The 24,747-nt window shown below is 55.0% G+C and overlaps 1 protein-coding gene across 1 annotated transcript; it reads right to left on the reverse strand.

The window, feature by feature from the left end:
- Positions 1-8: 8 nt before the first annotated feature.
- Positions 9-14,809, reverse strand: Fam131c (family with sequence similarity 131 member C). The gene is made up of 7 exons (XM_005081082.4): positions 14,605-14,809; positions 5,481-5,599; positions 4,100-4,135; positions 3,732-3,825; positions 1,634-1,816; positions 1,352-1,462; positions 9-817 (listed from the first exon to the last, which is right to left on the reverse strand). The coding sequence occupies exons 1-7, from the start codon at positions 14,624-14,626 to the stop codon at positions 561-563; spliced, it is 822 nt and encodes a 273-aa protein (XP_005081139.1). The 5' UTR covers positions 14,627-14,809; the 3' UTR covers positions 9-560.
- Positions 14,810-24,747: the final 9,938 nt, after the last annotated feature.

Raw genomic sequence — 24,747 nt, forward strand, 5'->3', positions numbered from 1 at the left:
CAAGTTCATCCAGAATGAGCACACTACTTTAATGTCACCAGAGAACCCTGTGGGAGATGAAGGGCGAATGAGGGGATGTGAGGTCTCTTGGTTGGGGAGCATGGGGGTCACAGAGGAACCAGGTAAGAGGGGAGGGACAGACAGACCCTCTAGAGATGGAAGGAGTCGAGGAACGGCTTGGCCGGAAGAAACAGTCCCACCTTCCATGGAACGGATGCACGGAGTGAATTGGGAGGGGCTGAGCTCAAGTCAAGCTTGGCTCCTCCTGGGGACCTGACTGTCAGCTCTCCCGGGACCGGTTGCCCTGGTTCTGCTCAGAGTCCGGGAGCAGGCTGAGGGCAGAGGCCTGGAGGGGCCGAGCACACAAAGCAGGGGCTCCCACTGTTGAGGGCAGGGTCCACAGAGGCACTGAGCGGTCCACAGGAATGAGGGTCACCATCCCGGCCACACTCCGCCTGGTGTTTGTCCCCAGGAGTCAAGAGATGCCCAGTGCTAGCCCGATGCCTTGGTACAGCTGGGCTCCCAGCAAGGTGTAGAGACGCTGGACTGGCCAGCTGGCCTCAGTTGTAGAACACTTCATCCTCCTCTTCTGAGAGAGAGCCACTGTCCACTGACGGCAGGGAGCCATGCAGGTGGGCCCCGCCATCAGGCCCCTGAGCCCCTGGCAGCCGCTGCCGATGCTGCTGGGTGGGGCTAGGGGGCTCCTCCGGTGAGGGCCAGCCGTCATCGAGGGTGAGGCCCGGGGAGCAGGCTAGGAGGCTGTCGTCCTGTGAAGGGCCACTCAGGAGGCTGTCCTGGAGGTAGATGCTCTCCAGGTCTAGAATATCAAAAAGGGGGTACAGGGTAGAGATGGAACCCTGCATCCTGCATCCCTGGGTGTGGGAGGGCAGGCAAGGGTCGGGACACCTGTAGGTCACTGCTAAGCTGTGTGACCCCAGGCAGGTCTCCAAACCTCTCTGAGCTCAGTTGTCTCCCCATGACAGGGAGCAGAGTGGCCAAGAGCAGGAGGTGAGTACTGAGACAATGGATGCTCCTTCTGGTCCTCTGTCCCCTCCCCTCCTGGTCATTGGGAGAACCAAGTGAGGTATGGCAATGCAAGCTTCACCAGGACCCAGGTTTGGAAAAGCAGCACCCACAACGCACCTAGTGTCAACTCAAGCCACACCACGGCCAGACTCTCCTTTTGGCTCAGGGCACTCCCTGGGAACGTGCAGGCCAGGACCACCGGTCCCAGGTTACTGAGGGAGAAGCCAAGCCATGAAGGGGGGGTGGGGAAAGGAGCCCGCCTGAGTGACCTAGGCACCAGCCTCAGCGTCCTCTGCCCACCCTGCCTTGGCATTGCCGGCTGTACCTTGGAGCTGGAAGGCACCCTGGGTACTGTCCTCTGGCTGCATCTCTTCGTCATCCAGGGAGGACCAGGCACTCAGAGTGGCCTCCGTGATAGCAAACTGCTCAGCGACACCTAGGGGACAGCAGGAGCAGGCTCAGTGAGCACTCCGAGTCTACGCGGGCCTCTCTGGACTGGCCCTTTCTGCCCAGGTAATGAAGGAAGCCACCCAGTGCCCCACCCGTCATCCTGGACTTCACCCCTGCAGTCCCCGCCTACGGCCTCCCTCCCTGCACCCCCACTCACCTGCAGCGAAGCGGGCCTCACGCAGCTCATCAGGGAGACAGCAGTAATGGTCGTCCTCCGCTGGGGACAGCTCCCAGCCTGACTGCTGGGCGCTCCAACCTTTCCACTCGATGAGGTGGGCCACTCGGCCACGGGCCATGGCTGTGGGCTTCGTGATGTGGTCCTTGATGCTTTGTACCACCCCTGTGAGGTCATGGATGGCTTCAGGGTGACCGTCCCCACAAAACCCCATTCACAGCACCCCCAAACCTCAGACCATTCCATGTTCCCTATCCCAACCACCCCTGGTCTATAGGCCTGCACCTGTTGGCTTCCTGCAGCGGCGGCCAGGGGGTGCTCTGCCTGACGGGACCCACACCCTGCCCTGTGCCCTCCGCAGCCCCGTGACCCTACTTCACGTACAAGTCTCGCCATGTGTGACCGACCCCTTCCCAACACTGAATCTGGATCAGGGTTCCAAACCGGCCACTGCTTTCTCAGACTGGCCGTGACCCTCAGCTGGCTCCTCTTGGACCCAGCACCCTTGACTCATGAACTGACGGCTCTGAGGGAGTTTTCCTGTGCTCCCAGTCTTCAGAGTGAGACTCTGGTGTGGAGCACTCGGGGGGGGGGCCTGGAGTTGGGCTCTGGAGTCCCACAGTGATGGGAGAGATGGGAGCCAGGCTGTTTCGCAGATGGGGTCGGAGGCACGGGAAAGCATACATAACACCAGTACAATCAAGGGTGACACACAGGGACAGGAGGCTGGAGTCCCACGGGGGCCAGACTAGGGCTAGAGCTACGGTGACAACTCCATGTTGTCTACACAGTGAAGGAGAGTCCCCCCCAGACATGGACCAGGGAAGAAGGGAGATTGCATCTGTTACTGGGAAACAGCATCCTAATGGAAAGATTGAAGCTCAAGGGTGGGGACGGGATGGGGGGGGACAATTCTGGGCCATCGCAGGGACCCAGCAAGAGGCAGGCCAGGGCTGGGCAGTGGAGGAGAGGGGCGGGGGGAGTGTGTGACTTGTCTGGCTGTGTGTGGAAGATGATGGAGAGGAGGCAGGGACAGCTCTGCATCTGCTCTAGCTGAGGTGGGGACCGATCTGGGCATCCCTAAGGCCACGCCGGCACGAGGCCCTGGGGAATGTGAGTCCCAAGGACAAATGGGGCATCCACAGGAACGAGGCACTAGGGTCGAGGGGACAATGGAGATGAGGAAGGAAGGGAGACCTGCTCCCCCAAGTGGGGTGCTGGACTGCGGAGTGCTTTGGGACAGGTGGTGTTTCTCGGGCTCTTGAGGCCGGGGTGGGGGGTGGGGGGGGTTTGGATGGAGGGAGCTGCAGAGACAGGGGCAGAGGGAGGCAGCTAGGCACTGTGGGAACCTGGAAGGATCTGGGGTGTGGAAACCCTGCAGTGCTAGGGGGGGAGACGCTGTAAGAGGAGGCTGGTGGGCCAAGTGGCCTGGCTGTTGGCTGAGGGCTGTCCACAGCTAAGCACAGCAGCCTGGGTCCCTTTCCCGTTTGCATGCCCTTCTCCTAACCACCTCGGCCTGCCGCTCCTGGCACACACCCACGCCGGCTCCAGAGAACCGTCATAGCTTTGGGCGCCACCTCATGCCCTCAAGGCGGCACAGTCCTCATCATGGACAATTGAGGACCGATATCCTGACACATGGTCTTCAATTGCCATCTGTCCTTCAGGCTACCGTGCTGTGGGAACTCCCAGTGGGTTGAGGCAGGGAGAGGACTGTAACCGATTCTCCGCTGAGCAGAATCCTCAGCCACCCCTGATGCTTCACTCCCCAGGGACTCTCCCGAGAGCTCTCCCCGAGGGGAGCACAGTTCCCACCTCAGGCTCTGCTTCTAGGGAACAAGACCCAAGGTGACGTGGGAGACCACGCAGTCAGACACCCAAAAACTGCACACGCATCCCCCTCTGAGGCATCCCCAGGGCCTGAAAACCCAACAAGTCAACTCCTGAGGGAAGAACCCAGCCTGAAGTCTGGCAATTGGGAAACCCAGTATGGCTGCGGCCCCTTGCCTCCCCGCGGCACGTGTCTGGGGAGGAGGGGCCTACAATCTCTAAGGGCTGGAGGGGGACTGTGTGGACCTACCCACAAGGGATGAGGTGGCCAGGGCAGCCACGCTGTAGTTGCTGGGGCAGGCTCTAGAGTCGGGTATGTAGCCGTTGGTGGTCTGGAAGCACCTCTAGAAAAAAGAAGGGGTGGTGGGAAGGACAGCCCCTCAGAGGACATTGTCCCCTCACCCCCCAGACCACTGTTACCACCCACTCATCCTTAGGGGAGGCCAGGGGACCAAGTATAGAAAGGTAAGGAGATCCTATCCATTCCCAAAGACTCCCTCCCCTGGGCTGGCAGGACTGTGGGCCTGGGCCTGGGTGGGCACAGCAGAGGAAGCAGGGACGGTGGCATCAGCTGGGCTGGCTGGACTGCGGGTGGGGGGGGGGGGGGAGCACACTGACCTGCCACGGGTCCCAACAGAAATCCATCTGCTTGTCCTGAAGCAAGAGGAGAAAGGGGACCAGTCAGGGCTAGGGACACTGGGCACGTGGCCAAGTCCCTAAGCCCCTACAGGACAGGGTGGCTTCACCTTGTGATTCTCTGGGAGACCAAGGTCACCTGCTGTCCCCTAGCACTCAGAAAAGGAAGTGGGACACAGTGGCCTTGGAAGGCGAGGGAATCAGTGCAGGTAATAGGTCTGACTTAGACCAAGTATACTTTTACTGTTTCCTGATACCTGGAGACTAGGGACTTTACAAGACAAAACAAAAACAAAAACTAATGACCTAGCTGGTGTAGTGACACACGCCTCTAATCCCAGCACTCAGGAGGCAGAGGCAGGAGGATCTCTGTGAGTTCAAGGAGAGACTGTTCCTAACTAGTGAGTTCCAGACCAGCCAGCACGACATAGTGAAACCCTGTCTCAAAAAAGTCAAATATTAATAATGGTGAAGCAAAAAATTAAAAATACAGCATCTCGAGGCTAGAGAGATGGCTCAGTAGTTGAGAGCATTTGTTGTTTTTCCAGAGGACTTGGGTTCAGTTCCCAGCACCCACCAGGCAGCTCATAATCATCTCTAGTCCCAGGGGGACCCAATGCCCTCTTCTGGCCTCCACAGGTACTGCACACAAGTGGTGAACATAGACACATGAAGGCAAACACTAATAAATTTTTTAATAAATTAAAAATAAATAAGTTTTTTTGTTTGCTTGCGTTTTTCAAGACAGAGTTTCTCTGTGTAGCTTTGGAGTCTGTCCTGACCTCAATCAGTAGACCAGGCTGATCTTGAACTCACAGAGATCCGCCTGCCTCTGCCTCCTGAGTGCTGGGATTAAGGGCATGCGCTACCACCCCCCAACTAAAAATAAAGAAATCTTAAACAAAACCAATTGGTAGGTTAAAGCCACATTCCTGGGCAAGTATGGAAATTATGCACTAGGACCCCTCGACTGTACCAGGAGCCTTCACCACACCAGAACCCCTCGTCATGCCTTCCTGATCTATGGTGGAGAATGCCCCTGCCTTTACTCTTGAGAAGCTGTTGCTAAGCAGAGCTGGGCTGGTAGCAGAACCTACTGTCTGCAAGGCTGAGTTAATGTGGGCAGGAAGGCCTTTGGGATGGTGTTGTGTTTTCTAAATAAGTCTGGCCCAGTCCCTGGTGCCCAGCTCCATGCAGACCCCCATCCAGCTGAATGCCAAGCCCTTGGGTCCCCTAGTACCCAGGAAGAAACTGGGGTTGGCAAGGAAGAGGGGAGCTAAGGATGGCTCCTGCTTGCCTTGGAGAGGAAAAATGGCAGCTGGAGCCAGGGCAAGCAGGAGGAGGGTGATGAATGGCCAGTTACCTTGCCAGCAACATGGTCTGGAACAGTGGCAGGTGGATAAGGGCTGGAGGGCAGATCCCGATTCAGGAGGTTTGTGCCCTGAGGCCTGGGGCAGTCTTTGTGGGCACTGATGAACAGATCTGGGAATAAAGAGGACAGGAGAAATTAAACAACAATAGCAACGACCACAACTCTGACTTAGCCATAGTAGTAAGGCAGGGGAAGAAATAGGTTCATCTGAACTGAAAAGGAGGGAGTGTGCTTTACCTGTAGAAAAACTAAACACAGCTGGGCGTTGGTGGCACACGCCTTTAATCCCAGCACTCGGGAGGCAGAGGCAGGAGGATCTCTGTGAGTTTGAGGCCAGGCTGGTCTACAGAGTGAGTTCCAGGACAGCCAGGGCATAGAGAAACGTTGCTTGGCTGTAAGAAAAAAATTTTTTACTGTTCTGCAGTAACAGATTAATATACAAACACATTCTACAACTATACAGAGATATTTTCTTTTTACTTTGAGATTAGGTGTTTGTGTGAGTGTGTGTGTGTGTGTGCGAGAGAGAGAGAGAGAGAGAGAGAGAGAGAGAGAGAGAGAGAGAGAGAGAGAGAGAGAGAGAGAGGGTAGGCTAGAGGACAACCTTGGGTGTTGTTCTTCAGGCACTCTGTCTGTCTGTCTATCTATCTGTCTGTCTGTCTATTTCTGAGTCAAGGGCTCTTACTAGACCAAAACTTGCCACATAGGCTAGGCCAACTGGCCAGGGACCCTCTACCTCCCTCTGTGCCCTAACACTGGCACTGCAAGGCAGGCTATCACGCCTGGCCTCCTAGTGTGGGCTGGGGGAACGGGATGTAGGTAGGTTGTCAACTGAACATCTCTCCAGTCCAAATGTCACCTATGTTATTGACCACTGCAGCCCCAGCACCTGCCACAGGACCCAGCACACAGCAGGCTCTCCCAGGGGCTTCTCAAAGGGGTTCAGACTGCAGCACAGCAACCAGCATTAGTGAGGACTTCAAACGAGCGAAAACAGCTGGGTTCTGTCTCCAGCCATACTCCACTCCAGACCCCAACAGGCCAAGGAAGAAAGGGGCCCAGGGCTCACACGGCAGGCACATCCAGCCCAGCTGGAGGGAGGAAAGCAACTTTGGGCCCGCATTCAAGGAGACTTCTCAGCCAAATGGCATCCTGAAAGAGGCCAAAAGATCTGGGACCTGCCCCAAGGCTGGAATACATGGGCCAAGGCAGAGAGGCTGGAGCCAGCCAGGCTGTCTGGAACACCATAAGAGAGGAAGGCAAGGTGATGGCCAATGTCCTCTCTTGCCCCAAAGTGACCCGGACATAAGGAGGGCAGGGCACAGAGAACCGCACGGGTTCTGAGAATGAGGGCTGAGCCGTGAGCTCGCTGGTACTCCATAGGTCCCAGCACAGCCTGCTGCGTGTCAGCCCTGGCTGTGTGACCCCGAGTTAATGTTGCTCTTCTCTGGGCTCCAGGATTTCCCATCTTTACAAAGGGGGACTCAACGGCAGGACAGGGGCCACATAATTCAGTGGTCATGCAAGCCATTCATCAGGCTTGTTTTTCGTTTATTTGCTATTTACTTAGTTACTTATCCATTTATCTGATGGTCTCCAGCTAGAGATCAGAGCTGGCACCTTATACTTGCTGGGAAGTGCTCTGACCACTGAACTACACCCCCAGCCCTCTTTTCACTGGGTCTGCTTTAAAAAAAAAAGTATTGAATAGAATAGAGTGGAGATCATCAGAGCTGGAGGCAAACTGAGAGCATTCAGTCTTGTGTCCTGGAGCTTCTGTGTGTCACGTGCACATAGGAGTGTGTGTGAGTGTGTATGTGTGTGTGTGTGTGTGTGTGTGTTGTATGTGTGTGTGGATTCGCACAGGTGAGAATTTTCTAGATGTGCATACTGGATCAAAATGCAAAATGTATTTGTTCTTACAGGTCTGCCTTAGGCAACTTATAGAAGAAACAGTTAATTGGGGAATTACAGTTTCAGAGGGTGAGTTCGTGACCATCACGGAGGAGAGTGTGGCAGCAGGCAGCAGGCAGGCAGGTATGGCACTGTAACTATGGCCAAGAGCTCACAACCTGGTCCACAAGCACAAAGCAGACAGAGAGCTAACAGGGAATGGCTTGGGCTTTTAAAACGTCAAAGCCTGTCCTCAGCAACAAACCTCCAGCAAAGCCACGCCTCTCGATCCTTCCCAAACAGTTCCACTAACTAGGGAGCAAGCATTCAAATATATGAGCCTATGGGGGCCGTTCTCATTCACCACAAGGTCTAAAAATAACAGTTTGAAAGCCCAACCAGCAAGATGCTTCAGTGGGTTGAAGGTGCCTGATGTCAAGCCCGCTGATCTGAGTTCCATCCCTGAGAGTCATAGGTGACAGGAGAGAACTGACCCCCAGTTGGTCTATGACCATCACACATGTAATGTCACATGTGCACACCCACATACAAACACCTAGCAAACAGGTAAATATAAAAAAGAAAAAATTAGGGGCTGGAGAGATGGCTCACAGGTTAAGAGCACCGACTGCTCTTCCAGAGGTCCTGAGTTCAATTCCCAGCAACCACATGGTGGCTTACAACCATCTACAATTCAACCTGGTGCCCTCTTCTGGCATGTAGACAGAACACTGTATATGTAATAAATAAATAAATCTTTAAAAAAAAAAAGAAAAAATTAGGGGCTGGAGAGATGGCCTAGTGTTTAAGAGCACTGACTACTCTCCCAAAGGACCTGGGGTCAATTCCCAGCATCTACATGGCAGCTCACAACCATCTGTAGCTCCAGTTCCAGTGGATCTAATGTCCTTCCCCGGGCCTCTGTGGGCACTAGAGACCGACATGATACATAGATATACAAGAAGGCAAAAATCATATAAAATAGGTTTTTTTCAAATTAATTTAATTTTTTTTAAGTTTGAAAGCTGTGACTATGCATGGTGATTCACCCTTGTGATCTGAGCACTGGAGATGGAGGCAGGAGGGTCAGGAATTTAAAGTCAGTCTGGAGTATATGGTGTGTTCCAAGTCAGCCTAGAATATACAGCAACACCACACACACTATAGACACACACACACACAGACACACACACACACACACACACTATAGACACACATACACCACACACACACACATACACATACATACACACACACACACACACACACACACACACACACACACACACACACACACACCCCAATCAACGAAAAGTTAAGAGACAGTTTGAGTATTCTGGAATTCTGCATGTTGCGCAAGGCCAGAGTCTGTCTAGCTACAGGGTGGGCTGGGCACCTGCACGGGTGCTGGAATGCTTCCTCAGTACCCCCGAAAGCTGTGAGCTCTCCAGCTGCAGAGCAGGAGTGAGAAGGGGGAGCCAGGACAGCAGTGACAACAGATATTTACTGAGGTAGTGGTGGGCTGGTGGCCCCTGGCTCCAGCCCCTCCCCTGCCTGCCTGACCCCCACCCCATATGGGACCCAGGCGCTTCTACCAGAGTCACCTTGAAGACTTTAGCCCCATGATGTCATGGGCTGGTTGCCATAGAGAAGTCAGGTAATGAACCAGCCCAGGGTGAAATCATAGGCTGTTCTTAGCCCAGCAGGGACCCTGCCACATCAAGGCCTTGGCGACTGGAAAAACACACTGCCATGTAGGGTGGGGCAGGGGACAGCCCAGGGGACCTCTGATGCCTGCTTATTTTGGATGCCTCTCCCAAGTTGTGCGGTGACATTCCCCTACTTTCACCCCAATGTCTGAGGCCCTTTCTTGGACCAGCCCCCTCCGCCACCCCCTCAGGCTACAAGAGTGACAACCCTCTTGTTGACATGGCAACCTGAAGACCATTTTGATCCTTCCAGGAAAGTGGTGTCATCTAGAGGTCCCCTCCATCCCTCTGCTTATCAAGAATGTTTCCTGCCTTCCTAGTAAAGTTCTCCAATCAGAATGTCAGCTTAACCACCCGGACAGTTCTCCATTATGTCTAACCTAAACTCTTCATGCTGCGGAGCTCCCCCCCCGCAGTCTTTACTTCTGCTTGGTCCCTGGGTGAACCTGAAGGCCAGTCCCCCAGACTCCTTTCACTTGCTTCAGAACTGTCCGGTGTTTATAACTACTCCTCCGGGCCCTGCATCCCAGCCCATTAGTCACCGCGGTTGCCACCTGCACCCCGAGTGTTTCTCAGGAGCAAGAGAATTAGCCTGCCGCCACTTGGGAGGAGGCAGTGCAGATGAAGTGAAGAGAGCTCTTTCCCGGCAGCCCAGAGAAGGTGAAAAACAAGTGAGCAGCAGTCTGGGCACAAAGCCCCTGGTGCTGTCTCCCTGGAAGCCAGCCTCCCCAAAGAGGCTCCAGGCACCTGTGCAAACGGACGCAGCCGATGGTCCCCCCCCCCCCACTGTGATGTGTCAGCCACCCTGGCTCTGTACAGAAGCTGCCGTGGGCTTAGTCCTCTGGACCACAGTTGCCCATGCGCAGCCTGCTTCTCATCCACGTGTGCCGAGGGCTACAGCAGGTGGCCCATCGCCGTGGCCAGGGCTCCCTCAGAGAAACTGTTTTCTCTGTCCCTCAGTTCGTCTTTCCGGACAGTGGGACTCCTGTGTCACACGCTCCTGGGCTGGAGTTTGCCCTGGGGACCCTCTGAACCCTACAGAGGGAAACCCAAGAGGGTGAGTCTTTGGTCTCTCTGCCTGGTGAGTCCCAGCCAGGAGAGCAGTCCTCAGAACTTGGCAGAGGTCCGTTCTCCAGTGTCTTCCCGAACCACGTGGGCTGTGATGGTCTTGCAATACTCTGGTTGGCTGAGCTCAGGGATGCTCATGGGATCCCTCTGTATGCCCAACCAAGGGCTTCTACTCACCCCAGCTCCTTCTCCCTCCCTCTTCCCTCCCGGGGCCCAGTCTACTCCAGTAACACTAACCTCCAGGTTGGCCTAAGGTGACAGGTGACTCCCTCGAGGGAGAAGCCTGACCTGTGAGGACACACTGCCTGTTTATCTAAGCATACGCTCCAGGTCAGCCACCATGCTGATTTCTCGCCTAGGATTTCTCTTTGAGCCCTGCAAAGTAGGCAGCAGCATGCCCACTTTACAGACGGGAAAATGAAGCCTTGGAGAGTCTAAATGACTTATCCAAAGCAACAGGTAGTGAGTGGTGTGGATGAGTTTCAGACCTAGGGGGCAGTAAGAAAGTCCAACTACCAAATAGTGCTGATCTCTGTATGGGGTGTGTGTGTGTGTGTGTGTGTGTGTGTGTGTGTCTGTCTGTCTGTCTGTCTGTGTGTGTGTGTGTGTCTGTGTATGTGTGTGTGTGTGTGTGTGTCTGTCTGTGTGTGTGTGTGTGTGTATGTCTGTGTATGTGTGTGTGTGTCTGTCTGTGTCTGTCTGTGTGTGTGTATGCGTGTATGTGTGTGTGTGTGCACACTGCTTCCCCCCCACTAGACTTCTTCCAACGTAAAACTCTCTTTCCCCTCAGATTGAACTACAGGGCAAGTGCCATCTACTTTCCCAATTCTCCCACAGATAAATATCACTGCAACGTTGCTCCCAGCAGGGTCTCTGGCAGGTTCCCTCAGGACCCAGGCCTTCTAGACGTAATTAGACGTTTGATTCTTCAGAAGAAAGTACTCAGTGGCCCATGTCTGCTCTCTTAGGAGCCAATGCACTGGACACTGGAGACCCCCAGGGTAGACCAGAAGGCTGACTGGCTAAATGGAGGAGAGGGCTGTAGTGGGAGGGGTAGGCAGAGAAGCTGAGGGGCCAGGAGGCAGGGAGGGACCCCGAGATGGAAAGGGGTAGATACTGACTTCCTAATGTCCCGCACTGTCCATCACTGACAGTGCCAGGAAAATCTAACCAGACGAGAGGCCTTAGAGCTATCCCAGAAATTGGTTCTGGACTGTTGGCCATGTACCAAGAGCTTTGGGGGAGAGCAGGGAGTCTTTGAATAAGTAAAGGCCGGGGGCTCCTTGCTCAGCACTGGGGCCCACAGATCTGGACTTGAGTCTGTCTCTCTGTACTGCCTGGTGGGTGTCCCAGGTTCTGCTCCACCCTGAACCCACTCCCGTCCCCGGTTCAAGGAGAGCTAACTGGGTCAGGAGAGCCAAGACCTGGCTCAGCCTGGCTCGGGATAAGCATCCAATGAGTGGCGGCTTAAAAATAGATGAACCAGAGTTTCTCTGGTTGTAGCTCAGTTGGTGGAGTGTTTGCCTAGCATGCATGACACCCCGGGTTCAAGCCCCCAGCATCACATACATGAGGCATGCTGGTATGTGTCCATAATCTTAGCACCTGGGAGGCAGAGGCAAAAGGGATCAGAAGTTCAAGGCTATCCTCAGGTACATAGCAAGTTCAAGGTTAGCTGGGCCACTGGAGACCCTAGTTAAACAAGAAAAAAAAAGATAAATAGGGCAGATGGCTGTGGTAGCTTAAACATGAAATTCTAGCATTTGGGAGATAGAAGCAGGAGGATGACCTTGAGTTCAGTGCCAACCAGGACTATAGTAAAAGACCCTGTCTCAAAAACAAATAAATAGACATTGAAAAATTGAAACAGACAAGGAACACAAAATAGTTCCTAGATGCAGTGTGTATGGCCAGTTCCCACAAGGCCTGGCACACGCTGCTCCCTCAGAGGCAGGAGGAGGCCCCTTTCCCACCAAGAAGGCCTGGAGAAATTGTCTGCAGGACACACCAGCCCCATGACAGGACTGGCTATTGGGTGTTGATGGTGGTGGGGGTGGTCTTCACACTGAGACCCTCTCCCCCCCCATGTTATACTCCCACACTATTACCATCCCCCACTCAGCGTGATGAGCTCACACACTTGGGGACAGTGGGTCAGGGGCTGCAGACTGGGGACTCCCGATCCCCCAGCCCAATGGCAGAGGCTAACTCTTGGGTAGGGTGGATCTCTCAGGTGCAGGCTGCACCTGGAGTAGGGGGAACTGGGTAGCCCCAGTTGGTTGCAGGCTCGGTGAGGCATCAGTGCAAAGTTCATGACCCCTGACCTCCACTTCAGGCTCTGAACTTGGCAGGAGAGGCCTGTGGTCAACAACTGGTCCAGATGTGCAGAGGTAGGGACTCGGGAGCCCAGGGAAGCCGGGGAGGATCCACAAGGCCAAGGGCGCTGAGGATGAGGACCTGGCTGGTCTTGAACTCACGGCAACCGCCTGCTTCTGCCTCCTAAGTGCTGGGATTAAAGGCGTGCACCGCCGGCACCCAGCTCATACCTATCACTTCTAAATTCTGGAATACGTGTTGAGACGGTCAGGCTCTGTCCTCTCAGGATACAGGAGAAACGGTGGAGCGTGAGTGTCTCAGTCAGTGTGACCTCAACAGCCCTGGCTGAGGGGCCGTGGAGGGAGTATGGGAGATGGAGCCCCCAGGCCTTTGCCCTAACCCTAACCCTAACCCTAACCCTAACCCTAACCCTAACCCTGACCCTGACCTTGGCAGGCATCTCTGCTGTCTGCCTAGCCTCTGTCCTGTACTCTGTGCTGCCTGTGTCCCCAGGCTGGTGCACTCGGGACTGGGATCCCACAGCTGCGTGGGTTGACCAAAGGGTGGAAGGGACCTGGTCACTAAGACAACATCCAGACACCTAACTCCTGGAACTCCTGCCAAGGGAGACTTGAGGGTTTCTGGGGACGGCTCCGACTCTGAGAGCCTAGAATTGAGAGACCCTTCCTCACTCTCTGCTGAGCTTCACAGGCCAGATGCATGCTGGGTTCCTCGGGTCCTACAGAACCACACTGCTTCTAACACAGTGGCCGACACCCAGTAGGTAGCCATGCTGTTACCATCAGTCAGTCAGCTTGAACCAGCCTCATACAGACTGATCCTGCTCCTCCCCTCCCCCACCCATGACCCCACTGCTGACACCTTTCAGGGACACCCTGAGTCATGTCCCGAATACTCTTCCATGAACTTGGGAGAGAACTCCCACAGAGTCCAGAGGAAGGGGGAGGAGTGCTTTTCCAACATTCTCCAGACCAAGGTCTCCCCTAGGGCCTGCCCAGCCCCCCCAGACCAGTTTACCCTTCTCTGCTGTGTATGTTACTGGAGGGGTCTGAGGAATCTTCTAAGACCTTGGGTGAGGAAACTTGGTCTCTACACTCTCACTCCCAGCCTGGCCCCTGCTCCCACGTAGGGTAAGAGTCCCAAGAGGGACAATGGCCCAACCTTTTTTGGGGGGAGCGTTGTTTTGTTTTGACACAAGGTCTCATGTAGCCCAGGTTAGCCACAAAGTCTGTGCTGTGGGTGCTGGCCTTGAATTCTTGATGTTGCACTCCTGAGTGCTGAGATTACAGGCATGTTCCTAAACCTCCAACCTCTTTTCTAAAAGATTACTCCAAAGACAAACGTGCCCATCCTCCAGCCTCCGTGAAAGACCCTATGCCCCATTCACAGACAGGTTACACTACACACACACACACACACACACACCGCACACGCCTCCCTCTCCCCGCGCGCCAACAGATGAGGGACAGTCACTGGTGTTCCCTGGAATCACCTTGGGGACAACCAAGGTGCCAGGTCAGAGACAAAGGCCCAGGGGTTACTGGGAACATCAGCTGTCCTCTCTCCTCTCCTATGCCCCCCCCAGCAGAGACGGAGGTGGGGATGGAGTTAGGGATGAGGGTGGGGCAAAGCCAACCTTGATAACCTGTTCGTCCCTACTGACCCCTTCCTACCAAGGGGTTTCTAGGGCTGAAGACAGAGGCACCGGGAGGGAAAGGGATCCTGGGCTAGGCAGGCCTGCGTCTTGGGGAGCAGGAGCAAGGTCTGCTGTCTTCCTGGAGCTCAGTGGCCCGTAAGAAGACCAGAAAGAACCGGAAGCCACCCTCCCCTCCCAGGCACACTGCAGGAGGCGTGTGGCTGCAGGAAAGAAAGCATGGCACTGGGACCTTGCTTCATGCCGGGTGCCGAGTGGGGCGTGGGGTGTGGAGACCTCCGCCCGCTCTGCGCTCTGCACGCTGCCCGCTCTCCTGCCAAGCCCTGTCCCAATGGGGCACCGTGTCCCCCGGGGCGCTACTGGTCCGTGAAGGGCGGACACCCACCCTAGGCTTCCCCCGGCCGCGTGCTGGTGCCCCCGCCCCTCACCGCGTCCCGGGCCGCTGGATCCTCACCTCGCGACACGCAGGAGCCCATCACGGGGCGGCGGGGCCCGGCCACTGCGCCCGGGGTGCGGTGGGCGGCCGCGCGCTCATGTCTCCACGGGCCGGGGCTGCTCGGCTCGGCCTCCGCTAGCGCCTGGGTCGTCGTCCCCTCCCCGCTGTCGCGTCCCAATCGCCTCGCCTCGCGCTGCTCCCGCAGCTGCCAGGACCGGGCGACGCCGCTGCTGCGGGTGGGGGTGGGGGGACCCAGGGAGCGCGGAGGGCGGTGCTGGGGTGCGCCCCGCCCCCTCCGTGCCCGTGCACCTGTTGTCGCAGCCCGGGGTAACCTGGACTCTGTAAGGAAGACTTCTAGCCTCAGACCTGAGTAGCACCTGCTGTCGGAGCTCAAGGTCAGGGCAGGGGACTGGGATGGGGGAATTCTGCAATGAGGAATCTCACCCCACCTTGCACACTGAGGATAGAGACTGTGTGTGTGTGCGTGTGTGCGTGTGTGTGTGTGTGTGTGTAAAATGACACTTGGGGGAGTCTATTTCCTTCCACTATATGGATCCTAGGAACTAAACTTAGGTGGTCACACTTCTTGGAGAGTGCCTTTACTGGCTTAGTCATCTCCCCCAGGTCAGGGTTTTTGTTTTGTTTTTTCTTGGTTTTTTGAGACAGGGTTTCTCTGTGGCTTGGGAGGCTGTCCTGGAACTAGCTCTTGTAGACCAGGCTGATCTTGAACTCACAGAGATCCACCTGCCTCTGCCTCCCGAGTGCTGGGATTAAAGTCATGTGCCACCCCTGCCCGGCTCAGGTCAGGGTTTTTAACAGTCACCTGCTCATAGGAGAATGCTGGCCCAGGATGAGAGTTCTGGGGGAGGAACAGGATATAGTGACCTTAGCTGGACAGAGGTGTCATGCACACGCCCTCCTGCATGTATGGTGTCCGCTCTCACACATGTAGTCTTGTGTGCAGTCACACGTTCTCCTTCAGGATCCCAGAGTGGTCAGCCACTCCTTGGTAAGCCTTGCCAGGCTCGAAGTACCCTGTATGTCAGGCAAATTTCATCTCACTCCATCCTTGGGCAGAGGAGCCACTGGATCTGTTTACCTGCCATGGGTCACTAGAGACAGCCCTGAGGGATGGGCAGGGCTTAAAGCAAGGGTCTGGACTGGGGCTGAAGGCCCTGTGCAGAGCAGAAGCCAAATCTGGTGTGGCTGCCCAGGGCCAGAAAGTTGAGCTCTCGAGTAAAGTCAGAGGACAGGTGGCTCTGTGCTGGCCCTGCTGTTGTCAGATGTAGGAGTGAATGGAGACCCAGCTCAGATAAACCAGGTTACTTAAACACACACTTGAGTCTGGAAGGAACCTATGTGGTCATCACTGCTCCCTATACAACACAGACCAGCATTTACCAGACACGGGACATCGCAAACAATCCTGACACAGTTGGGGTTACAGTGCATGGGAGCAGGGCTGATGCCACTCCTATATGCCAGCCCTTGGGAGGTAGAAAGAGGAGGATCAGAAGTTCAAGGTCATCCTTGGTTATATAGTGAGTTCAAGGTCAGCCTGGGCTACATGGGACCCTGCCTTGAAAAAGAAAAGGATAAGAAAAAGAAGTGTATGGAAGGTTGTGTGGGAGTTATGAGGTAATACTGCACCAAGGGCCTGGAGCCCCTAGGGATGAATCCCTCGAGGACCTCAAGGGCTGGCTGTCATGACGACAGCAACACAGCCTCCTGCATCCAGAGGGAACTGAAGCCACCGTTTGTGTAAGCGCATCCACATCAAGTGTGAGCCACAATTGAGTGTCCACCCTCCAGTGGGCGCAGGGATCTACCCCGGCTGCTCAGAGCCCGGTACTCTGCCCTCCAAGCCTAGCCTGGTTGAGGTGGCTGTGAGGGGACTATCCTTTATTATAAGGACCTCCGGGCGACTCACTCAACATGAGGGGTGCTCTTGCCCATGTGGGGAAAGAGAGACCGACCCGCCTATGGCTGAGCTCTGGTCCTGTCCCCTGCATGTGGCCTGGCACTAAGCAGGCAGATGCATCTGCCCTTCTTGTCATCCTTCTAGAGAACCAGCGGACGTGGCTTGGAGGCGGGGCTGTGACTCACCGTGATGTAAGGGCAGGAGCTGGTCACAGCTGCTGATGCTGGCAGCATGACAGTTTGGGGACTGGGATGAGGGGGTGGAAGCAGACCCCCGAAGAGAGGAGGGAGAGGGCAGTTCACAGGATAGGCGGTGCGTGGGATGGCGAAATGTGGAAGAGATGAGCAGAGCATCGTCCAGGACCCCTGTCTGGCTGCCTCAGGGGCACAGGTGGGGTGGGGTGGATGTTTCCTCCTGCCCCGAGTGTGTACAGTGCTTATCTTCCTCCTCATCCAGGCTTGTTCCTGTACACATTGGTGATCAGACAGGGCCAGGGGTTTGCTTAAGGTTACCCAGCTTACCGATGATCGTGGGGTGGGGACCCTAGGTCTCCTGATAGACACCCCAGCACTGGCACCGTCCTGAGGCTGGACCATCCCGGGAGAGGCAGGTGGGTCTTGTGTGTCCCCACTCACCTTCCCAGTCCTTGGAATTCTGCTGAAGCAAACGATGTCCAGACAGCTCCAAGATGTGTGTTTGTCCTCCCTGAGACGCTCTGTCCTTTCCCAACTCACCCCTCAGCCCATCTGCCCTGTGACCTTCCACTGGGCGCCTCCGGTGCCCTCCTGCCACGCCCACTCATGGCAGAGAGAGGAGGAAACCTAGGGAGACAGTGCCAGGACACACCCTTCCCAGTCCTTCTGTTCTCCTGGCATGATCTGGAGGACCCGGACAGAGCCCCCTTCCGTGGCTATCCACCCACAAACGGACGTCTGCAGCCGACAGAGCCTGCCCTGCCGTGGGCACTGAAGCATGGAGAAGGGACGATGCAGGGCTGGACGGGGGGAAGATGAATCTGCAGGAGCCACTACAGTGATGAATCAGATCAGCGCCTGCCTGGCAGTCCCAGGGTCAGCAGGGACACTGTGGAGACAGCCGTGTGTGAGACAAGCTCAGGGTCCCTAGCCAGCAGAACCTCTGAAAGGAGAGCTCCCGCCAAGGGCCAAGGGGACATGGGGACAGCTTCAAGTCTACGGTGACCCTGAAAACAGATTTTGAAGGCTGGGTAGAGTGTTGGCAGCTAGAACTGGTGGAAGGCTTTCTATATACAGAGGTTTTAAAACAGGGTTGCTTGGGGACACTCTGGGCACATGTGACATCTGGGGAGCAGCAGCAGAGGGGAGGCTGTGACCCTGAATGTAAAGGACCCTCTATTGAGCATAACAGCGGCAGTCTTTATCACCTCACACGTGCCCGCTTGCAATAGGCCGCTGGCCGCTGGCTGCTGATGCTTTCTCATGGAGAGGATGGGAAGGTCACTGGGCCCTTGCCGGGGTTTCAGACCCTCCTCTCAGCCAGCTGAATGCAGTTCTACCCTCATGAGTTGCTAGAATATAATGGCTAGGGAAAGCTGATTGGATGGGGCCCCGTCTATATGGCTACGGGGACGCCATCATCCATGCAGGGTGACATAGCTGCTGCATGCAATGACTTTGGGCTCCCAATAGGCTTCTGCAAGTAACTCCTCACCCACACTCTGTAAGTGAGCCTGGGGAGTTCATTGTCTCCCCAGGGTGAAGTGTAATGGAATCACCCTTGGGCTTGTCACTGAGACTTTGCACCCTTGGTTTTGTCATTTCAAGGAGTCTCTCCAAGAGGGGCCAAGTTTGACAGCAGAGGTCCCGGCAGACCTGCGTGGATGTCCTGTGAATTGACAGGGTCCTTAGTAGGTGCTCAGTTAATAGATGGTGACTGAATGTGACAAAGTGAGACTCGCCTAAGGTCCCACGTCTGGAAGATCCATCACGGCCAAGACCCAGTCAGCTTGTCCCTCACCATCAGGGACTCCTGATGTATCAGGCCAGGGATATGTCAGCGTGGAGCTACAGTCTCAGCAGAGGACGTAGGAGTTGGTGTTTCTCCAGCAGTGACCGAAGCCCGAAGCCCACTCGGGACCACTGGCAGCACAGAGCAGGTAGAGCCCTTGAGGAGGAGAAAGCAAAAAAGATAAACAAATACAAATTTTAAAAAAGATAGCTAAACCTTTGCTGGGTGGTGGTAGCACATGTCTTTAATTCCAGCACTTGGGGGGCAGAGGCAGGGGGATCTGAGTTTGAGGCCAACCTGGTCTATAGAATGAGTTCCAGGACAGCTAAGACAGAGAAACCCTGTCTTGAAGAAAATAAAAAATAAAATAGCTAGAGAAGGAGAAAGACTTGGCCTGGTCTTGTTTGGGGCTTGGAGGGCACATCCTGGCAGTGATGAGGATGGATCCCGCTGCCCAATTGTTTATGAGGCTTAGAAGGAATGGGGAATGTGTGTGTGTGTGTGTGTGTGTGTGTGTGTGTGTGTGTGTGTGTGTGTGCGCGCGCGCGCGCGCGTGTTTGCCAGTGGTCTGGGCATGGGAGGAGGGACCCACGAGACTGAAGAGAAGGAATGTGTCTGAGGGTTCAGTCAGAAGCCCCAGCCCCAAGTGAGAGTAGACACATTCCAAGGTTGGCCCATGGACTTATTTCTAGATCTTTCTGGATAGGCATCAATGTCTTGACTCCCTGAACCCCAGGTGGAGTAGAGACAGGAGAGATGGAGAGAAAGAGACAGACAGCAGGCACACTCTCAGTCTGATGGGAAGACAGTCCTGAGGGAGCTTAGGCTGATGGAGGCAGTGACCCTGGGACACTAGGGAAGCCTCCGTATAGAGAACTATGGAGTATAGAATACATTAAGTTTGTCTCTCAAATGCCTAGTGTGGTCCTGGTCCATGATGACTGCTTCAAGACAGGATCCCTTCCTCAGGGTCCAGGGGACTGGTGACGTAACTCTGGTTCTGATCATTTCCGCAGGCAGAAGAGCCCCCCTGCCAGAACCAAGACCTAGATAGATGACACTAAGGTTCTTGAGTTGTGCGTGTCACACAGAAAGTGACCACCAGGGGGCAGGCTGAGACGGCGTCATCCTAAATAGTTTTCTCGTTCCTTTTCCACCCTGGGCCAATTGACACAGAAAGTACCGCGGCTGGCAACTCTGAGCCAGTCAGGGCTCAAGGTTGTGTACACTGCGACCTGAACTTAGTGCCCGGTGAGCGGGAGGGACTGGAACATTGCCCCTGCTCTGGGCCCTGGGCCCTGGGGTTTACCAGGGAACTGTCTGCCCCAGAGCTGTGCCACCTCTCCTGAGCCATGACCACAAGGCTGCACCCACCCAGAAGGGGGGCTTTGCTCTAATAGAACATCTCTGTACTGACCACTATCCCTCAGTCTGAGATCCGCATGGTCCTGAGTCCGCTGTAGGGATGTGGAGACGACTGAGTGCCAGTAGAAGGACCATGCCTAGGTAGAAGAAGAGCTGGGACTTGAACCCACAGCCCTGGGTCCCTCTGATCCAGTGCACTCATGGGGTGGGGGGTGGCTAATGCTAACGTTTGGAGACATCCCTGGCCTGAGAGTCCCAGAGGCCTTTCTGAGAAGGCTGGGAAAGTGACAGTCTGATCTAAGACACTCACACAGAGCTAAATACTGGGGCAGGGAACTTCCAGTCAGAGTCAGACGCCAGCTAGAGGCTTCCTCAGACACCCAGGTGGGCTAGGTAGAACGAGGAGTTCCCAGTCTGACAGAAGAGGGAGGTGGCAGAACTCTTGGGGAGCCCCAAGTCTGATGGGAGACACGGCTGACTGTGTAGAGACCCTGTCCTGAGCACTGGGGACATTGGCACTAGGTTGCCCAGCCTAGAAGAAGCTCACAGGTGTAGTGACACCTGGTCATGAGGATGGCTCTTCCATCGAGGAGCCCTGCTGAGCCAGATGGTGCCTTGGCAGGATTTAGGGGGTAATTCAGGTGCTTGGGTTAATAACAGCATGGCACATTGTATGGCATGAGCCCATTTAACCCTCCCGTATCCCAAGAGGTGAGTCCGTACCATGACCACATTGGAAGCTCTCAGAAATGCCCACTACTCTATGGGCGGTGATGGGCACACACCTTGAATTCCAGCACTTGGGAGGCAGAGACAGGCGGATCTCTATGAACCTGGGGCCAGTATGTTCTACAGAATGAGTTCCAGGACAGCCAGGGCTACACAAAGAAACCCTGTCATGAAAAATCAAAAGAAAAAAGAAAAGAAACACCCACCACTAAGCCGCACCCAGCCCAGTTCCCCTTTGTCATGACCTCTAAGGTGATTCCGAACCTGGAAACTCCTGGGGCCTCTGGAACCGGTATTGCCCTCGCCGTTCCTGCCCTTGGATATTTGCACAAGCCATACACCCCTCCCCTCCCCTTCATCTCTATTCTTCAGACTTCCTGCAAGGGGCTCGCCACGCACAACGGGATATGAAGAGCACACAGGCACAGGCCGGCAGCCTTGGGGATGGAAGCTGGCGTTAACGAACTGTGGCACTCAGCCTGTTTCTGCAAATGAAATTTTATTTAAGCACACTCATGCCCATTCATTCGCCTTTATCCTCTTTAGCTGTTATGCTTGACAACATTGGAGGTGTGGCAGACACGACGTGACCCACAAAGCTGAAAATGGAAACATTTGCCAGTATCTGGTCAAGGCTCTGGCTGAGGGGGTATACAGCAGATCACTGGAATAAATAAATTGACAGCTCAAGTCGGGCGTTGGTGGCGCATGCCTTTAATCCCAGCACTCGGGAGGCAGAGGCAGGCAGATCTCTGTGAGTTCCAAACCAGCCTGGACTACCAAGTGAGCTCCATGACAGCCTCCAAAAGCCACAGAGAAACCCTGTCTTGAAAAAAACCAAAATAATAATAATAATAAGTTGACAGCTCAAGAGAAGTGCCAGGGGCTGGAGAGGTGTCTCAGAGGTTAAAAGCACTGGCTGCTCTTCCAGAGGTGCTGAGTTCAATTCCCAGCAACCACATGGTGGCTCACAGCCATCTATAATGAGATCTGGTGCCCTCTTCTGATGTGCAGACAGACATGGAGGAAGGATGTTGTATTCACAATAAATAAAATAGAGAGAGAGAGAGAGAGAGAGAGAGAGAGAGAGAGAGAGAGAGAGAGAAGCGCCAGGAGGGGTAGGATGGCGGCGGGGTGGGGGTGGGGGGACAACACCAGACTGACTGAGACATTTCTCATTTCTCATCCCACTCTCCCCACCCCGGTGCCTGAGCGGTTAGAAGGTGGGCAGGACATGCTGTTTGGCCTCTGTGAAGGTCAGGCTGGGCCTGGGTTTCCTTCCCAGCTGCTGCTCATGCCCGGCAGCGTGAGCAAGGGAGGTCCTGTTGGTGTCGGCCCTTCGGGAGTCAACTGCATGCTAGACAGACACGGTGACTCTTTTCTGGGAGCTGCCCAAGCGGTAGCCCAGGTCAGGAGTCAGACCCAACTGGGCCTGCCCTCCCTCGCCTCCTCATCTGCCTTCCAACCACTCATGATCATCCCCCAGTGGTCCAGGAGCAGGACATGCATCCCTTTTATAGACAGCCTAACAGAGGTCTGTGTGCCGTGTTTGATGAATCGGCCAAGCCTTTGGTCCGTGTCTGCAGGCAAGGCTCTGATTGTCATGGGAACTCCCACCCACCATGCTATTTAGGACAGTGGGTTCTAGCCCAAGACTTATTCGGGCAAGTCTGTCCCCTCTGGGCCTCAGTGTGGTCGTCAGGAACCAAGAGGGCTGGGTAAATGTACCTGGAAGATCCGCCAGCTGTGCACGCTACAGCTCGCCTCTTCCCTTTCAGGCCTCAGTTTGTCTCTGTAAAATGGGGAAATGAATGCTGGTCCTCCCACACTCATGCAGCTGGTCCCAGTCCAGGAGATCACAGATGGGAAAGAACTTTGAGCTCCGAGGAAGAAAAGAATTCCATAAACCTAAGGGGTTATTATGTTGCCGATTTGGGAGCAAGCATGGGCTCGCACCCGGAGGCCGACAGAAAGTTTAGTCTGGCCAGTAGAGGGCAGTATGGGGAAACTGGGTGGATCTTGAACTGGAATCCATTTGTCCATGGGAGCATCAGCCCAGATATCAAGCCTGTAGTGAAGGCTTGGGGGCATGGCTGTGAAAAGTAGGGGACCCCAAGTGCCTCGGTATAGTGGTGGGGGTTGGGTAGGGTAAGAACATGAAACAAATTAGCCTTGACCTAGTAAGGTGGGGGCGAGGCTGGGCACTAGCTAGGCAGAATGGCTCTCTTGCCAGAGAGCCCAGGGAAAGGTGAGGAGAGATGTCCAGCCTGAAGCCTAGGGCAGAGGTCTGGGCCTGAGAGCCGCCAGAGCATGGGAGAGGCTCTAGGATCAGGGAAAGGTGAGGAGAGATGTCCAGCCTGAAGCCTAGGGCAGAGGTCTGGGCCTGAGAGCCGCCAGAGCATGGGAGAGGCTCTAGGATCAGGCTGAGCTGACGGGGAACAAGTTTCCTCACTTCTCAAGGTGTCTAGTCCCTGCCCATAAAAGGAGAAGCATTGCCAGGTGATAGTGGCACACGCTTTAATCCCAGCACTTGAGAGGCAGAGACAGAGAACTCTGTGAGTTCAAGGCCAGTCTGGTCTACAGAACAAGTCCAAGGACAGCCAGGGTTATACAGAGACACCCTGTCTAGAAAAACAAAAAACAAACAAAAAAGAAGCCTCACCCCCCCCCCCCTACCCCCCAACCCCCCCACCCCCCAGCTTCTATGGGCTGAGTGACCAAACCCTGAGAGACAGCTCTTAGGAAGAGGCTGGACTCTGCAAGCCCCATCGTGGGCAGGTTGATGGTCTAAATGCTGATAGTGGGCCCTACCTACTCTTGCCTTCCCAGCCCCGGAGACAGCCAAAGCCCTGGGAAAGTTTTCCCAGCACTGGTGTGGGGGGGTGAGCAAGGGGGTCAGGGTGGGCCTTGTGTGTGGTCCCCAGGACATGTGTGACACCTGATGGCTCTTCCCAGGGGTGACACAGTGGGCATCGGAATCATTCACTGGGAAGAGCGCCCCAATGGTACCCTTTCCCTACCCCTGCCGGGCTGGAACGGCACTGTGCTGAAGACACAAGGGAGGGGGGCAGAAGCTGAGGTTCAGAGAAGGGTTGCCCAAGCTGCTAGGAGATGGGAGGAAAAGGGACCTGAAGGAAGAGAGGAACCAGCCAGTCTACCCAGCCAACCCTCCAGGACCCTCCTCTCGGAGACCCTCCTCTGAGCCTCAGTTTCCCTGTCTGTGAAATGGAGAGGCAGCCCCTTGAGTTCCTGGGTTTCAAAGATCCCATGAGATGGCCTGGATCTCCAAAGGGTCCGAATGGTCCTTAGCATCTCTGGTAAGTTCCCTCAGCTCACAGAGGCCAAGAGCGGGCTCCGTCCCTGCAGCCACGAAAACCAGTTTATGAGGAAAACCCCTCAAAACAAAAGAGCCCAGCTGGTCTACCCTGCCCAGCCCTGCCCAACCCTACCCATTCTTGCCTTTCTAGCCCTGGCTAGAGATGGGTAGGAAGGAAGGGGAGCCAGAACTCTGAGAAAGTGTTTCCCCAGCCCAGGTGTGTAAGTGAGCACCAAGGAGGTCAGGGTGGACCCTATGGGGACCCCAGGAAATTTAAGAGACCGATGGCTGGACCAAGGACACGGTGAGTCATCAGGAATCATTCACTGAGAAGCAGGTTAAATAAGCTGATTCCAGAAATTTCCCTATGTTTAGTGATCCAGAGGATCTTACACCCTTGTTGGTCTCCCTGGGTATCAGGCACACACTATGCACATACAAGCAAAATGCCGTACACATCAAACTAATAAGTTAATAAAATTTTTAATTGTAATTTGTTTTTGGTTTTTCGAGACAGGGTTTCTCTGTATTGTTTTAGAGGCTGTCCTGGAACTAGCTCTTGTAGACCAGGCTGACCTTGAACTCACAGAGATCCGCCTGCCTCTGCCTCCCGAGTGCTGGGATTAAAGGCGTGCGCCACCAACACCCGGTTTAATTGTAATTCTTGCTGGGTGCAGTGCCATATATCTGTAATCCTAGCACTTCAGAGGCAGAATTCCTGCAAGTTCAAGGCCCGTCTGGTCCACATAGAGTTCTAGACCAGCCAGGGCTTCATAGTGAGACCCCCAGCTAAATAAATAAACAAGTAAACAAATAAATGCTCTGGTATCTTCTGGGCTGTGGC

Source organism: Mesocricetus auratus, unplaced genomic scaffold (assembly GCF_017639785.1).
Source record: "Mesocricetus auratus isolate SY011 unplaced genomic scaffold, BCM_Maur_2.0 Super-Scaffold_100014, whole genome shotgun sequence".
In the NCBI taxonomy this organism is placed as follows: domain Eukaryota; kingdom Metazoa; phylum Chordata; class Mammalia; order Rodentia; family Cricetidae; genus Mesocricetus; species Mesocricetus auratus.

What these genes read in the sequence shown, in the direction of transcription:
- Fam131c (XM_005081082.4), bottom strand. Translation starts at nt 14,626, where the DNA reads ATGGGCTCCTGCGTGTCGCGAG. An exon ending in CAGACCATGTTGCTGGCAAG is followed by an intron (nt 4,136 to 5,480) that starts GTAACTGGCCAT and finishes CTCTTGCTTCAG; the next exon opens with GACAAGCAGATGGATTTCTG. An exon ending in GGGTGCCTTCCAGCTCCAAG is followed by an intron (nt 818 to 1,351) that starts GTACAGCCGGCA and finishes TTGATATTCTAG; the next exon opens with ACCTGGAGAGCATCTACCTC.